Below are 14,802 nucleotides of genomic sequence, written 5' to 3' on the forward strand. Positions count from 1 at the left end.
AGAAAGAAAGAAAGAAAGAAAGAAAGAAAGAAAGAAAGAAAAGGAGTTTCTATACTCTTGCCTAATTAAGAAAAAGGAAACAAGAACAGACAGTCTTCTTTTTCTTTGAAGCCCTTTATGACCCCTAGAGCTGGCCATATTAAACTCTTATAGATCACTCTCTCCTGACTTTGCCACCAGTCTGGTGCAAGCCTTCATCTCCTCATGCTTGGATTACTGCAACAGCCTGCTGATGGGTCTGCCTACCTTAGGTCTCTCACCATTCCAGTTCATCCTCCACTCAGGTGTCAAATTGATCTTTCCAAAGTACAAGTCTCACAATCCATATCACCCCATTCAAAAAACCCCAGTGGTTCCCTATCATGTCTACGCTCAAATTTAAAACTTTGTTTGACATTCAAAACCCTTCATAACCTGGCCCGCTCCTGCCTTTCCAGGCTTACCATTCCCCCACTTACTCTGTGATCCAGTGACACTGTCCTCCTTGCTGTTCAGCAAGACCCTCCAGTCTCAATATGGGCATTTTCTCCATCTGTCCTCCATGCCTGGAATTCCCTCTTTCCTCAGCACTGCCTCCTGGCTTCCTTCAAGTCCCAGATAAACCCCTACTTTCTATAGGAAGACTTTCCCAATCCCCTCTAATCCTAGTGCCCTCCCTCTGAGATTCTCTCCAATCATACTTCATATATCCTGTTTGCATGCTGTCTCTCCCATTAAACCATTAGCTTACAGTGCCTGGCACATTATAGACACTTAATAAATGCTTATTAATTGATCACATTTTCTATCAGTACCAGCAGCTCTTTATCTAGACACACATACACAATGGTTTCTATTTACCTCTCAGCCCAAAGTATTCTCCTGCTGCACAAATTCTGGAATTCTAGATTTGATCTCAAAAGATTAGAGTTCAAGTCCTAACAGTCCTACTGACTACCTTTGGGATGATGCACAATGGCTTACTTAACCTCCGTGGCTCTAATTCTCCTTATCTCTAAAATAAAAGAGTTGGACAGGACAATCTGTAATATCCTTTTTTTCAAAAAAAAAAAAATAGCCATCTGTTGTGTACTTGAATTGCAAACTTGAGAAATTGCAAACTTTAATTGCAAACTGAGAAAGACTACAACAAACAAATGTAAATTCAATGTGAGTTGTTCCACAACAAAGCAAGACAGAGCTGTTCTCTATATTTATTCAGCATGTCCCAAAAGTCTGAGTGCAGTTGTAAGCTTAAGGCTTAAAAAAAAAGCTTAAACTTAAGACTGTACTCAGACTTTCGGGATAACCTTTCTAGATTTATATATGTATATTTATGTGTATGTACATATGTGTATTTGTGTGTATACACACACAAGTTGTACTTCAGGACAGTGTCAAGGTAGGAATAAATACTGTCTGCTGACATGATATGAATTAATACGTATATTCACTAGTCACCTTATTTGGAGACTGGAGAGTCTCCAATTATTCTTTACCTTATTTTGAGAGTGGCAGTAGCTTATAGTTAGAAATGTGGCTATACCTTTAAGGAAAAATTTCAGAACCTTAAGATTCTAATCCCTGCCCTCTGTAACAATACTAGTCAAGGCTATGCAAGGCTATATGTGCACCTGGGCAGAGAGAAGAAAGAAACAGCTAGCCAATGGTTCTCTTCCTCACATGGCCTTGTTAACTATGTTCCCTAATACCAATTTCACATTTCCATGCAGGATAGTCTTGTAATTCACCTGTAATAATTTTGAATAACTGACTTATATCAAATGCAATTTGAGAGGCTTTAGCTGAAATGGTTTCTTAGTGTCCTTTCTAACTTTAAATTTATTATCCTGTATTCATTTGCAGCTACTCTCTCTGGTGCTGCTTCTAATACTTAACTAAGCCAAATTGCTGAACCAGCCCTTTTGTTACCCCCTTTCCCTGCCATTATTTTATATAGTGCAAAGAAAAGACAGCTACCTCCTGTTTGTTGATGATAAGAATGAGCAAAGAAATGAATTGAGACAATTACAAGCTTCAACAAAATTACAGGCTACAAAATAAACCCACAAAAATCAACAGCATTTCTACATAAAATAACGGACTATAGAAGCAATAATTCTAAGAGAATTTTCATTCAAAATAGCTACACATACATAAAATATTTGAGTGTTATCAAAGTGCATTCGATATCTAGATAGACTAGTTTACAAAAAAAAATTTTTAAAGAAATAACTTAGGGGGCAGCTAGGTGGCACAGTGAAAGGCCACACACTGGCCCTGGAGTCAGGAGGAACTGAGTTCAAATCTAGCCTCAGACACTTGACACTTACTAGCTGTGTGATCTTGGGCAAGTCACTTAATCCCAACTGCCCTGCCTTTCCTCCTAAAAAAAAAAAAAAAAGAAATACCTTAAATAGAGGAATATTCAGTGATCATGGTTAGGCCCTGCCAATCTAATAGAAATGACAGTACCACCGAAGTTAATTTACTGATTTAGAACTATGCCAATAAAATTAGCTAGGGATACTTTATAGAACTAGGAAAAAAAATTATTTGGAGGAACAAAAGATCTAGAATATCAAGAGAAAATAATGAAAAAAGGTAGGAATGAGGGTGAATAACACTTCGAATCTCAACCTATATTATAATAAAGCAATCATCAAAAACATTTGGTAATGTTTAAATAACAGAAAAGTAGAGAATGGAACAGAAAAGACAAAGAAAAAGAGATAACTGAACCAACCTAGTGTTCAACCCCAAACAAATGACCGAGGAAAGAACCCTTATTTGACAAGAATTGCTGAGAAAACTAGAAAACAGTCTGGCAGAAATTAGATTCAGACCAAAATCTTATGCCATATTCCACAATAAATTCAAGTTGGGTATGTGACTTGAATATTAACTCTCATGCCATTAAAAAAAATTAGAAGAGAAGTGTATCAAATGCCTTTCATGGCTTTGAGAGGGGATGAATTTTTAACTAAATAAGGGATAGAAGCAATTATGGAAGATCAAATACATAATTTTGATTGCGTGAAATATAAAAAGCTTTTGCAGAAATAGGATGTAGAATAAGAAGGGAAACAGTGAATTGGGGGGAAATCTTTGTATCAAATTCCTCTGATAAAGATGTGCTATCCAAGATATACAGGCAACTAAAAACAATATAGAAGACCAAAAATCATTTAGCAATTAGATAATTGATCAGAAGTTAGGAACAACCAGGTCTCAAAACAAGAATTGGAAACTGTTAACAACTAAATGAAAGAATGCACCAATTTGCTAAGAAAAATAACCCTGAGGTTTGACCTCATATTCAACAAAATGATGGAAATAGTGTTTGAAGGGAAAGACAGGCACACTACTGCATTGTTGGTGGAGGTATAAATTTGTACAACCATTCTGGAAAGCAATTTAAGGTTATACAAAGAAAATTACTAAAATGCCTAAACTTTTTGATCCAGAGAATCCACTGCTAGGCATATACTCCAAGTAGGTCAAAGATTTAAATAAAATTCCCACATACACCAAAATATTAAGAGCAGAAACTTTTTGTGGCAGAAGAGAACTGGGAATAAAGTAGGTGCCCATCTATTGGGGAATGGCTAAACAAATTGTAGTACATAGATGTAATAGAATATAGGGTGTCCCAGAAGTCTCAACTTAAAGCTTGAATAGCCTTAAATTGCAGTATAAACCTTTTGGGACTCCTTGTATTACTCTGCTGTAAGAAGTGATGAATATGATGACTATAGAAAGGATGGAAAGGCTTAAATAAATTGACACAAAGTGAAGTTAACAGAGCTAGGAAAACATTATATACAATGATTACAATAATGGTCAAAAGGAAAGAACATCTACAAAGCATTTGGAACTGAGTGTTGCTTAACATTTGGGGCCAAGCCCCAAAGAAGAGAAGAGAAGATGTGGAGGTAAGAGCTAGGTGGTCCATGGGTATGGTATAAGTCTTTCTATTCTTCTCTCTTGCATATAACATCAGATTTTTTCACTATATTCATGTTATTCTGAATTTGATTTTCTCTTATTCCTTTAAAAATTATTATAAGAGATGGTTCTCTGGGAGTAGGGAGAGGAAGGGTTTTAGGGGGAAATCTAGACAATGTAGAAACAAGAGATCAAAAAAAATTTTTTAAGACAAAAAATTACAGAAATTTTCTCAGGCCTATGATATGGCAGAGAAACCTATCAATTCCCTTCATTTATTTTCTGGAACAAGGTTGCATTGATAAGTGCATAGTTCATATGAAAAGAAGATCCAGTTTTAAGGTGCATTGGGAGGGTAAACTTCCAATTTCACTTTGTTTGCTCACATGCTTGAACTTAGTACCCTCGAGTGTTGAAGGGGCCAATCCTTAACTGATGAAAGATTTGGGCGTAAAGGATGGTCTACACCTTGAATAGTGCATCATCTTCAGAGTGATCAAAAACACTACAGAAAAGGCTTCCTTCCCCAAGAATGCTGCCTGTGTCCTAATCCCAGCACTTTAAACCCAGGGTTCCAGCTACTTCTTTGTTGTTCCAAAAGAAATGTCGAGCTCAGCTCTTGAGAAAAGATACTCCCTTCTGCCCCTAGTGTTTAGTATGTCCTAGGGAATCTGACTGCATTATTTTCAGTCTGATTTCATTCACTAGGGCATTGAGTAAACAAATCGTGGTCTGCCTGAAGCGATTCCCTCCTCAACAGGGTAGGTCCCTCTGACCCTCTAGACACATCTGTTATTTCGTGTGAGTTTCTTTATTTAACTTGGATTAATTAACAGGTCTTTCCCTTTGTTTTCTTATTAAAAAAAAAAATTGACCAGAAACACCATTACCTCCCCAAAATGTTATCATTTTGTCCATCGTGCATCAAGGTAATGTTTCTAACTTACCAAGAAGGGGACCAGGTCTATTGTATTTCTCTAACTATGAGGAACAGGTAAGGCAGGAGGAGAGCAAAACCTAAGGACACATTTGTGAGATGAGTGTTAAGGTTTTGCTGGGTGCGAAGTTAACTTGCGCCATAAGAATGGAACCTGGGACTCTGACCTCATTTGCAATAAGCTGGATTTAAATGAGTCTGTGCCTAACCAGGCACTGCCTAAATTTTCATTCCTTCATAGAATATTCACAACATACATTTCTTTGATCTCCTGGTCTCTAGGCAGGACAACAGTGGCCCAGTACAGACACAGTGGTTTTCTACCCTTTCCTTGAAGATATCCAACAAAGGAGATTTTCCTTAACTGATTCCAGCTTCTTACATCCCATCTGATTTTTATATGGCATTACCTAAATGGTTTCAAATAGTTCTTTGGCTCCTCAGAGTACTTATTCAGAGAATTTTAGAGAGTTAGAAGTGGAAGGTCCCATTCCCCCTCCCCCAATCTCATCCAACTGCTGCATTAAAGAAATAGAGAAACCAAGGTCAGAAAAGAAATTACTTTCCAAGGTCATATACCTAGTTAGTGTATGTGACACAGGACCAGAACCAAGCTTTCCTGACTGACAGGCCAGAGTTATCTTCTAAGCCTCCTTGAAGGCAGCAGATCCTTTGCCGCTTCTCTCAGGGCCCTTTCTGGAGTTAGCAGTTCTGCTTCTCACAGAAAATCTGAATTAAGAATAGGTTTTCAATGTGGGTTGTTATTGTTTAGTTGTTTCTTACACTTCATGACCCATTTGGGGTTTTCTTGGCAAAGATACTGGAGCAGTTTGCCATTTCCTTCTCCAATTCATTTTACAGATGAGGAAACTGAGGCAAACAGGGTTAAGTGATTTGGCCAGGGTCACATAGCTAGGAAGTATCTGAGGCCAGATTTGAACTCTGGAAGATGAATTTTTCTGAATCCAGGACTGGCACTGTGTCCACCTAGCTGCAGTGTGTACTTTCCTATATAATACAATGCAGAAATCCCAACTGATATATATGTGTGTGTATCTGTATAAATAGACATCAGTGCAAATATATAGATACACATACACATATGTATACCTGAAATACAGTCCACTCTGAGATGGAAACAAATGACATTTCATCTATGACCCAGCCTATGTTCAGAATAGAAAATGACATATACTTGAATAAAACACTTTGACAAACCTCAGGGAACATTTTTCTAGGATGGATCTTGGGAGAGGGTGGGCCAACTGCGCTTTTGAAAATGTCAGGGGTCCTGACTCTTGAAAACCACACATGCTTTGTGCCTGAGAGAATAGTATAGTACCATGGGGTCCAGCAAACCCAGCCCCCTTCTGGAGAAACTCAGTCAGGTCCCTTTGGCTTCTGGGCTTCTCCTAAGTTGCTTAGCTTTGTTTTCCACATTTCTGATTGGCCAATCCACCCTCTGCTGTCTTCTGGCCTCTTATGTTTTATTCCCCAGAGGGACTGAAGATAAAATTTCAGAAATCCAGACCTATACTTAGCCATCATTCAACCCTGAGGAATAAAAAGGCATGAATAGTAGCCTCTGGCTGGACCAGCACATCTGGACTGTGTCACTGCCCAGACCTTATGGGAGCTGATCTGCTGGCAGCTCCTACTGGCCATTAGCCAGGGCCTATTTGGGGGCGGGTTTGTTGGGAACTAGCTTTCCAAAGGAATTTGGAAAGAGTAGGGCTTTCACTCTGTCTCACCACATGGAGAAAACTTAGTCTTAGGGAGTCAGGAGACCTATTCAGGCTCCAGCTATCCCACTGAATAGCTGAGTGGCCTTGGTCAAGATAGCCTTCCAGCAAGAAGTATTCCAGGGGGATGTGTGGTGCAGTGGTCGAAGTGCTGGGCCTGGAGTCTGGAAGAATCATATTTCTTAGTTCCAATCTGGCCTCAGACTCTAGCTGTATGACCCTGAGTAAGCCACTTAACCCTGTTTTCCTTGGTTTCTTTTTTTTGTTGTTGTTGCTTTTTGGAGGAGGGAGGGCAGGGCAGTTGGGGTTAAGTGACTTGCCCAAGGTCACATGGCTAGTAAGTGTTAAGTATCTGAGGTCAAATTTGAACTCAGGTCCTCCTGACTCCAGGGCTAGTGCTCTATTCACTGCACCCCCTAGCCACCCCTTTAGTTTCTTAATATGTACAATGAGCTAGAGAAGGAAATGGCAAACCTCTCCAGTATCTACCAAGAAATCCCAAATGGGGTCCAAAGAGTCTTATATGACCAATAAGACGACTGAACAACAACAAAATTTGGGATAGGAAGGGAAGGGGTTGTTGGTTGGTTGGTTGTGATCCTTCCTTCTCGAAGAAGACCAAAGTGACATCACTATGCTAGGGTCAAACTTCAATGTGTCTGACTGTGGTCAGACCAATGTGAGCCGGGAATGCTCTACCACAGATCAGGCACAAATAGTCCCTGTTAACTTTTGGGGTGGGTTCTCTAAATTTGCACATCCTCCCTTTCCTTTGAGCTATTTCAGTTCTTTTTTGCTCATAGAGCACAGCACCTGGTCTAATGTGGGCATGCCATGCTTAGTGGCCCTGTGCTAGTGTCTGCCATATCACACAACCAATCCCAAAGTTCTCGAGAGACCTTGAGAAAATGTCCTTGTATCACTTCTTCTGACCACCATGTGAACTCTTGCCTTAAAACATATGATTGCCAAAAAAGACTAAAAGACTATTTTATGGAGGGGTTGTAACCTTAGTTTTAACTTGGCCTATCTTCAATGCCTTTAAGGGAAAGTCCAGGGATCAGGTGCTATCAAATATAACACCTTAGGGGTAAGAGAAGAATGATCTAAATTAAAAATAACTAGTCAATTTGTAGATTTACTTGACTGTCTAGCTAAAGGTTTGGACATCAAAGCACTCAGAGCTAGGTTGAAATGCTACCAAGTCTAAAGGGGGGGTGGAGGGAAGTATTTCTAAGCTCACCCTTAGCTGCTATCCTTTGACTCCTAGCCATCAGTACTCAAACTGTCCTAGAAAGAAAGCCAAACATTTTTAATTTTGTTTTTATTTTTTGGAGGGTGGAAGGCAAGGCAGTTGGGGTTAAATGACTTGCCCAAGGTCACACAGCTAGTAAGTGTGTCAAGTGTCTGAGGTCGAATTTGAACTCAGGTCCTCCTAACTCCAGGGCTGGTGCTCTATTCACAGAGACACCTAGCAGCCCCTTGTTTTGTTTTCAAACATGGCAATGTGTCCTGCTATCCCTGGAAATGCTAACTTGTGATCTGATATCATGGAAATGTGCCTAACTTATCTCCATAGGTTCAGGACACCCTTCTTTTTTTTTTTAACTCTTAAAAATTCTTGTCGTTTTTTAAAATTTTTGTATGAATACATTAACATAAATAAACAGATAATATTATTGCATTTATTTAGAACATAGCCCATCTATTCATGGCCAGTGGAGCAAATGTAAGAAGGTATATTTTTTTGTGACCAGGAAGTTTTTTTTTTCTCATTTCATGAAGCTAACAAAGTCAATAGCATTTATTGTGTAAGCATCTCTTTTTTTCCCCACTTAATAGTATTTTATTTTTTTTCAATTACATGTAAAGATAGATTTCAACATCTTTTTAAGATTTTCAGTTCCAAATTTTTCTCCTTCCTTCCACTTCCCTCTTCCCAAGACAGCAAGCAATCTGATACAGGTTATATATGTATAATAATGTTAAACATATTCAGGACATCCTTCTTAATGTCTGTCTGCATATCTCTTATGCCATCTTGTCTTTTATGCATTTAAAAAAGACAAGTTGGACACTTGGGTTTTCTTGTAACTTTTTTTTAATTTTATAAAGTTCAGCAAAAATCAACCAGCACATTTGCAGTGTATGTGGCAAATGCAACATTTCATGTCCCTAATTCTTTAAAAAAAAAAGGGAGGGAGGTGTATTTTTTCATCTCTCTTCCCTCATTATTATTAACCTTTCCAGCTTCACATTAGGAGCCAGGGACCTTCTCCTTCCCTGACCTGACCTGCCAATGGGTGACAGGAAGACAAACCAGCAACACCTGCTGCCCTTGAAGGGTGCCCTCATTGTTGTTCCATTGCCCAGTTCTCACCAAGTGCAGGATGCCCCCTGTCAGCCAGATGCTGACCCCTTATGCTGAAGATATCTAAGAGTCCCATTCCATTCTAACACTTGAACCCACTTTCCTCTTGATAGAGGATCATCTGCCCTGCCATTACTTCCTAAGATCCTTTGAACCCTGCTTGGCAACTGGCCTAGAGTATAAGTACTGACTGGCCTTTACAACTATAATGAACTGAACATAAACACGAACCCTCCTTTAGGTGTAGTATCCACCAATTAGAATAGAAAAATGCTATCCACCTCCAGAGAGAGAACTGATGAACTGAGTGTAGACCGAAGCACATTTTTTCCACTTAAATTTTATTGCTTTTTTTTTGGTGAAATGGAAATGTTTTGCGTGCACATGGACAATTAATATATCATTTTTGCTTGCCTTCTCAATGGGTAGAGGAGGGGCTGGAAGGAGGGAGAGAATTTGAAATTCAAAACTTAAAAAAATAAATGTTTAAACTAAAGTTTAATTATTTTAAAAATAAATAAAAACAAAAACAACAATAAAAACTCCTTAAGAGCAGACAATGTCTTGATTTTCTGTTTTTGTTCCCAGTGCTTAGTACAGTGTTTGACGCATAGTTAGAGCTTAATAAATGCTTTTCCATTTCACAACATTCCATTTCATTTTATTTTTCTCTCTTTACATTGTTGAGGTCATTGTATATATTATTTCCCTGGTTCTGTTTCATTCTATCAGTTCAGATACATTTTCCCACAGTTATCTGAATTCCTCATATTCCTCTTTTCTTTGGTAAAATATTTTTCCATTACATTCATATCACACAATTTATTTAGCCATCCCCCAATTGATGACCATCTACTTTGTTCTTTGCTGCCATTAAAAGTGGTGCAATGAACATGTTGGTATATATGGGATCTTTTTTTATGTCTTTGACCTCCTTGGGATATATACCCAGCAGCTGAGATTTCTGGGTGGAAGGGTACAGACAGGTGGTTCACTTTTTTTTTTTTTTGCAGAGTTCCAAATTGTTTTCCAGAATGAATGGACCAATTCCCAGTTCCCACAACAGCGGGTCAGCATATCTGTCTTCTCACATCCTCTGCAACACTGACTCTTTCCAACTTTTCCAAATTTTTTTTGATAGTCATAGTGTAAAGATCCTTGGGCCTTCAACATGCAAGCCAGGAATCCCAGCAGAATAGGGAGAAGAGTTCCCTTATCCGTGGTATTGACATTGTTTTTCAAATACAATAGCATTAAAATATTTCCAAGACACCAGTAGTAAACTAGTGGAACCAACTAATCATTTTGTCAAATTGCAACACTCCTTCCTGCCTGATAGAGAAGACCCAATTGTATATTGCAGAAAAGGAATGAGTTGCAGAAATGTAGGTGCATTTGCATATTCCATCACTATCATGGAAAATATGTCATGATATTTAAATTGTGGTCCGTAAAGACACTTTGAAATTAATAGCTGAAACACTTTTATAACAACATAATCATCTGTATAGAAAGTCCATCTGTGCTCTGTGGAACATGACTGACTTTTATCTTTAGCAAGGGATACTTACCGTACAATGCTGAGCTGTCCACACATTCTTTTATGGCCAAGAGAATGCTTTTGTGAGATTGCTGATGGGGTTGGGGCTCTGTCTATGGTCGAGGGGTAAGAGTTGATCTGTGGTCAGATTGGAAGGTGAATCAGTAAGTGATCAGAGTTTGAGGAGATCCTAGCCATACAAGGGACTAGTTTGGAGACTTTTGTCTATGTTGCCTCTATTTCTAGTCTACCTCTAGTCTTGTGTCTCAGAGATGATGCCATTCCCCTGAAGTGTTTTTCCTTGGCTTGGTTTGGGCAAGGACTATAGGTAGCATGCAGGCAAGGGACTACATATGTGGTGTGGGAGAAATCTGTGATTAGTTGCCATGGAACTAAGGCCCCAACAAACACTGAGTCATCTATGGGGCTCATAGACCCGGCTTCCTTTCCTGCCACAAGCAAATAGAAGCTGGTGTTAGGGGAAACTCCCAGCACGTGATCCTTGTTTGAAAAAAGCGCTCCAGGAGATTGGTAGGGTGTGGCTTGGGCCCAACAGACTCTGAATTTATCAGGATATACCTTGTCAGTAATAGTATTTCCAACAAGCCTGCTGTGTGCGAAACTCAAAGGATCTATTGGGTCACTTCAGAATGCCCCGGGTAAAGAAAAGCAGACTTCTAGGTTTTCACAAATTCCTTTGGAAGCTCTGTTCCTCCTGTGTGAACCTGAGGTCACCCATTCTTCATTCTGGTAGGATAAGGTAAGAGAGTCTGCGAATCAGACCAGCCCCACATTTGACTAGTCCTGTCTCTTTTCCTTCTTTGCTTTTATGCATATCATTCATCCTCTCCACTTAGAATGTCCCACCTCTTGGTTCTACCTCCCCACGTAATTCCACTTCCCTTGATGCCCACCTCAGAATTCATCTCCCCATAGATTACTGCCTCCAATTGTCCATTCTCATCCCCTTCATTGACCAGCACTCTTAAGTAATTCATTCTGTACTGTTCTGCATTTACTGAAAAGTTGTGTTCCCAGACAGAGCTTTGCCTTCATACATATTTCATCAAGCTATCTAGGGCATAAACTCCTCCAAGGCTCAGGTCCTGTTTTCTTGTACTTTGTCTTCCCTTTTTGTGGGTTCTGCAGGGCTATGCAGCTATCAGTGGGGCTCCTTTGAGAAGGTAACAGAATCCTTGAGCTAGAGGTGGAAGGGGACCTCTAGTCCAGCCCCCTTATTTTACTGTTGAGGAAACACAAGCTGAGCAGATGAAGGGATTTGCCCAAGGCCACACAGGTAGTAGGTGACAGAGCTGAGATTTGAACCTGGGCCTTCTGACTCCAGAGACACTTCTTTTCCTACTATATCCTGTTGCCTTCAGGGAAACAATGATTCAGGGTGCTGGAATCTGGTCTGGGCCAGGCCAGGAGAGTGTTATTTATTACAAGAATTTTTAGGGCTCTTGTTAGTTGTTGGTTAGTCATTTCTCAGTCGTGTCTGACTCTTCATGACCCCTATTTGGGGTTCTCTTGGCAAATATGCTAGAGTGGTTTGCCATGTCTTTCTCCAGCTTATTTTACAAATGAGGAAACTGAGGCAAACAAGGTTAAGTGACTTACCCAGGGTCACACAGCTAACAAGTGTCTGAGGCCAGATTTGAACTCAGGATGATGAGTTCCTGATTCCAGGCCTGGAATTCTATCCACTACACCACCTAGTCACTGCACAGATAAGCCAGCACAGGTTAGAGAGGGATAGGTACACTGCAGTTTATTTATCTACTCAAGAGTGAAACACCCCATCAGGAGGTGATAGACATGTGTGTCTCACAATTCCATAAGTGACATATATGTATACACACACACACTTAAATCTCTCCTGATCCAGAATTTGGATAAGTTCAGGAATATTACATAAGTAGGCTTACAAATAATTTATGAATCTGTAGGATCTGTTGATCTGTTAAGGGCTTGTAGGCTGGTAAAGAAAAAATATACTTCACCCATTACAAAGGCCATTAGCCCAGCTATTTACACCAGTCCAAAGAAAACTGCATCATCTTTATCAGTTAATTAATACTTGTTAAGCTCTTACTATGCACCTCATTAGGTAGAATAAAGAGAAGTGGGTGAGTTTCTGGACCTATTCAAAGTCTTATGAGTTTTCTTTTTTAACTGTGGTAAAGTCTTTGGGGGAAAGGAAGTTCTGAAGGATATATTCAACACATTTATATGATAACAGCAAATATAGAACAAAATGGAGTCGGTCATGTTCTCCTAAAAATCTACTTGAAACACTGCATAGGCCCAAAAGATGGGATTGCAAAATGGCAGGAGGGGTCTGCTTGCACTGACCAGCAAGGTATATATACTCTTCTTGTCCCTGTCCTAGTCTTAGTTCTCAAGAGAGCAGTTTGAGGCTGAAGAGATGGCCAAGGCCAGTCCCAGACTGGATTTTGCAGTGCGGCGAGTGGCACATATTTACACACTTTCCTGGGAGCCTTGTAGATTCTTCATTGGCATCAAAATACAAAGCAGCATCTACTCTAGGACTGAGCTGAAATTGCACCAACTCCCAGAGCAAAGCACTTGATTCTGACTTAGAAAGTCCTTTGAAAGCAACATCTGTTTTGGAGAGAAGTGCAATGAACATAGCAGAACTCATGGGCAAGAATCAGTCAGTTCCTGATTTTGGGCTTTGCCATCCACTGGCAGCCGCTGTTTAATCACTCTCTGCTTCTTTATTGCCCCCTGGTGTGACAGATTCAATTCTAGAAGCCTGAGCCAGCTATATATCAGATGTGAAACCTGAGGTTCAGAAGACGGTCCTATGATACAATCCAAACTCCCTAACCCTATGGGGACTAAGGTAGAAAGGTCAAGTCCCTGGAGTGAAGGGGCTGTTGTCTTTTTTGTCTTTATTCCCATCCCCTAGACCACAACCTTCACATAATAAGGGCTTATAGATACTTGTTGAATGGAATTGATTTCCTGTGAAAGGACCCTGGGCTATGAGGCTGAAGACCTGGGTTATCATCCAAGCTCAGTAGCAAACTAGCTGTGACCTGCAGCAAATCACTGTCCCTTTCTAGACCTCAGTTTCTTTCTCTAAAATAGGAGAGTTGGAATATACATTTGTTGTCCTTCAGTTGTGCTCAATTCTTCAAGACCCCATTTGGGGTCTTCTTGGCAGAGATACTGGAGTGATTTGCCATTTCCTTCTCCAACTCATTTTACACATGAGGAAACTGAGGCAAACGGGGTTAAATGACTTGCCCAGGGTCACCCAGCTAGTAAGTGTCTGAGTTCACATTTGAATTCAGGTCTTCCTGACTCCAGGCCCAGTTTGCCACCTAGCCACCAGGAATATAAATTAAAGGAATTAAATGGAAGGTGAACTCTGAGTGATTGAAAGACCGATGAAGTTCTAGGAAAATTACTAAAGAAACCTTTCTCTACCCTCATGGCAAACAGGTGCATAAAATAAAATATATAGTATTACAAAGGGAATCAATGATATTGAAATACAATTCTTTAAATCCAGTGTTTAGTACTGGGTACTTAGTAGGCACTTGATAAATGTTTATTTATTGATTGAAAGATTTAAAAACCCAAATTCAAAATCCCCTGAGCTCTGGAGGTGGGGGGGAAGGAGAAGTAAGGGAAATGAATCTCAAGTTTGGAACCCCAGGACTAAATGATCTCTGAGATCGCTTCCAGCTTTAACAATCACCTGATGGAGAGAGGATTTGAATCCAGAATCCCTGACTTCAAAGCTAGCAAAAGGAGGTTCTAGCACAAGCAGCCAGGGAAGATTACATGCATGGCATGACTATACCTTAGGTTGTATTTACATGATTAAAAAAAATCAAAACCTGTTATTTGCTGCCCTGTATTACTGAATTCAACCTTTGTTGCAATTATTGTTGTACTGCATTATTTCAGACTATTTGGTGTACATAGACAGCATCTGTCTCTCTCTGAATGGCAAAGATTTTGATAGAAAAGGCTGTGATTATCTGTTCTTTCAGAATATCTTCTGTGTTTAGATACATAGACAGAGCTTTACATCCTTGGCGTTAGGCTGAGGCTTTTCAAATGAGAGAGGGGCACAGTTATAGAAGATCAGTGATGAGTATCTCATCTCAACTCTCTAGGTATGTGGGCCTAGCCAGAGACAAGAGGAAGGAAAACTGGAAAGAAGGCATAAAAGAAAATAGAAATTTATCATTTCAGTGCTTAGCATATAAGAAGCCAGGACTTTATTCTGAGCTGGCCACCCCTC

At 39.8% G+C, this 14,802-nt stretch overlaps 1 protein-coding gene across 2 annotated transcripts in view; it reads left to right on the plus strand.

Annotated features, from left to right (window-relative positions):
- Positions 1-14,802, plus strand: part of GPSM1 (G protein signaling modulator 1) — a 134,708-nt gene that overhangs the window by 19,392 nt on the left and 100,514 nt on the right. The window contains exon 1 of one of the 2 annotated variants that reach the window (XM_069069183.1): positions 9,870-11,277. The exons of the other annotated variant lie outside the window; for it this stretch is intronic. Within the exon in view, the coding sequence (XP_068925284.1) occupies positions 11,168-11,277 (110 nt within the window). The 5' untranslated portion in view covers positions 9,870-11,167. Of the gene's footprint in view, positions 1-9,869; positions 11,278-14,802 lie in introns of those variants that run through there. 2 annotated transcript variants of the gene reach the window in all.

Source organism: Petaurus breviceps, unplaced genomic scaffold, assembly GCF_028583685.1.
Source record: "Petaurus breviceps papuanus isolate PSGF00001 unplaced genomic scaffold, PetGlider_PUasm1.0 90779, whole genome shotgun sequence".
Lineage (NCBI taxonomy): Eukaryota > Metazoa > Chordata > Mammalia > Diprotodontia > Petauridae > Petaurus > Petaurus breviceps.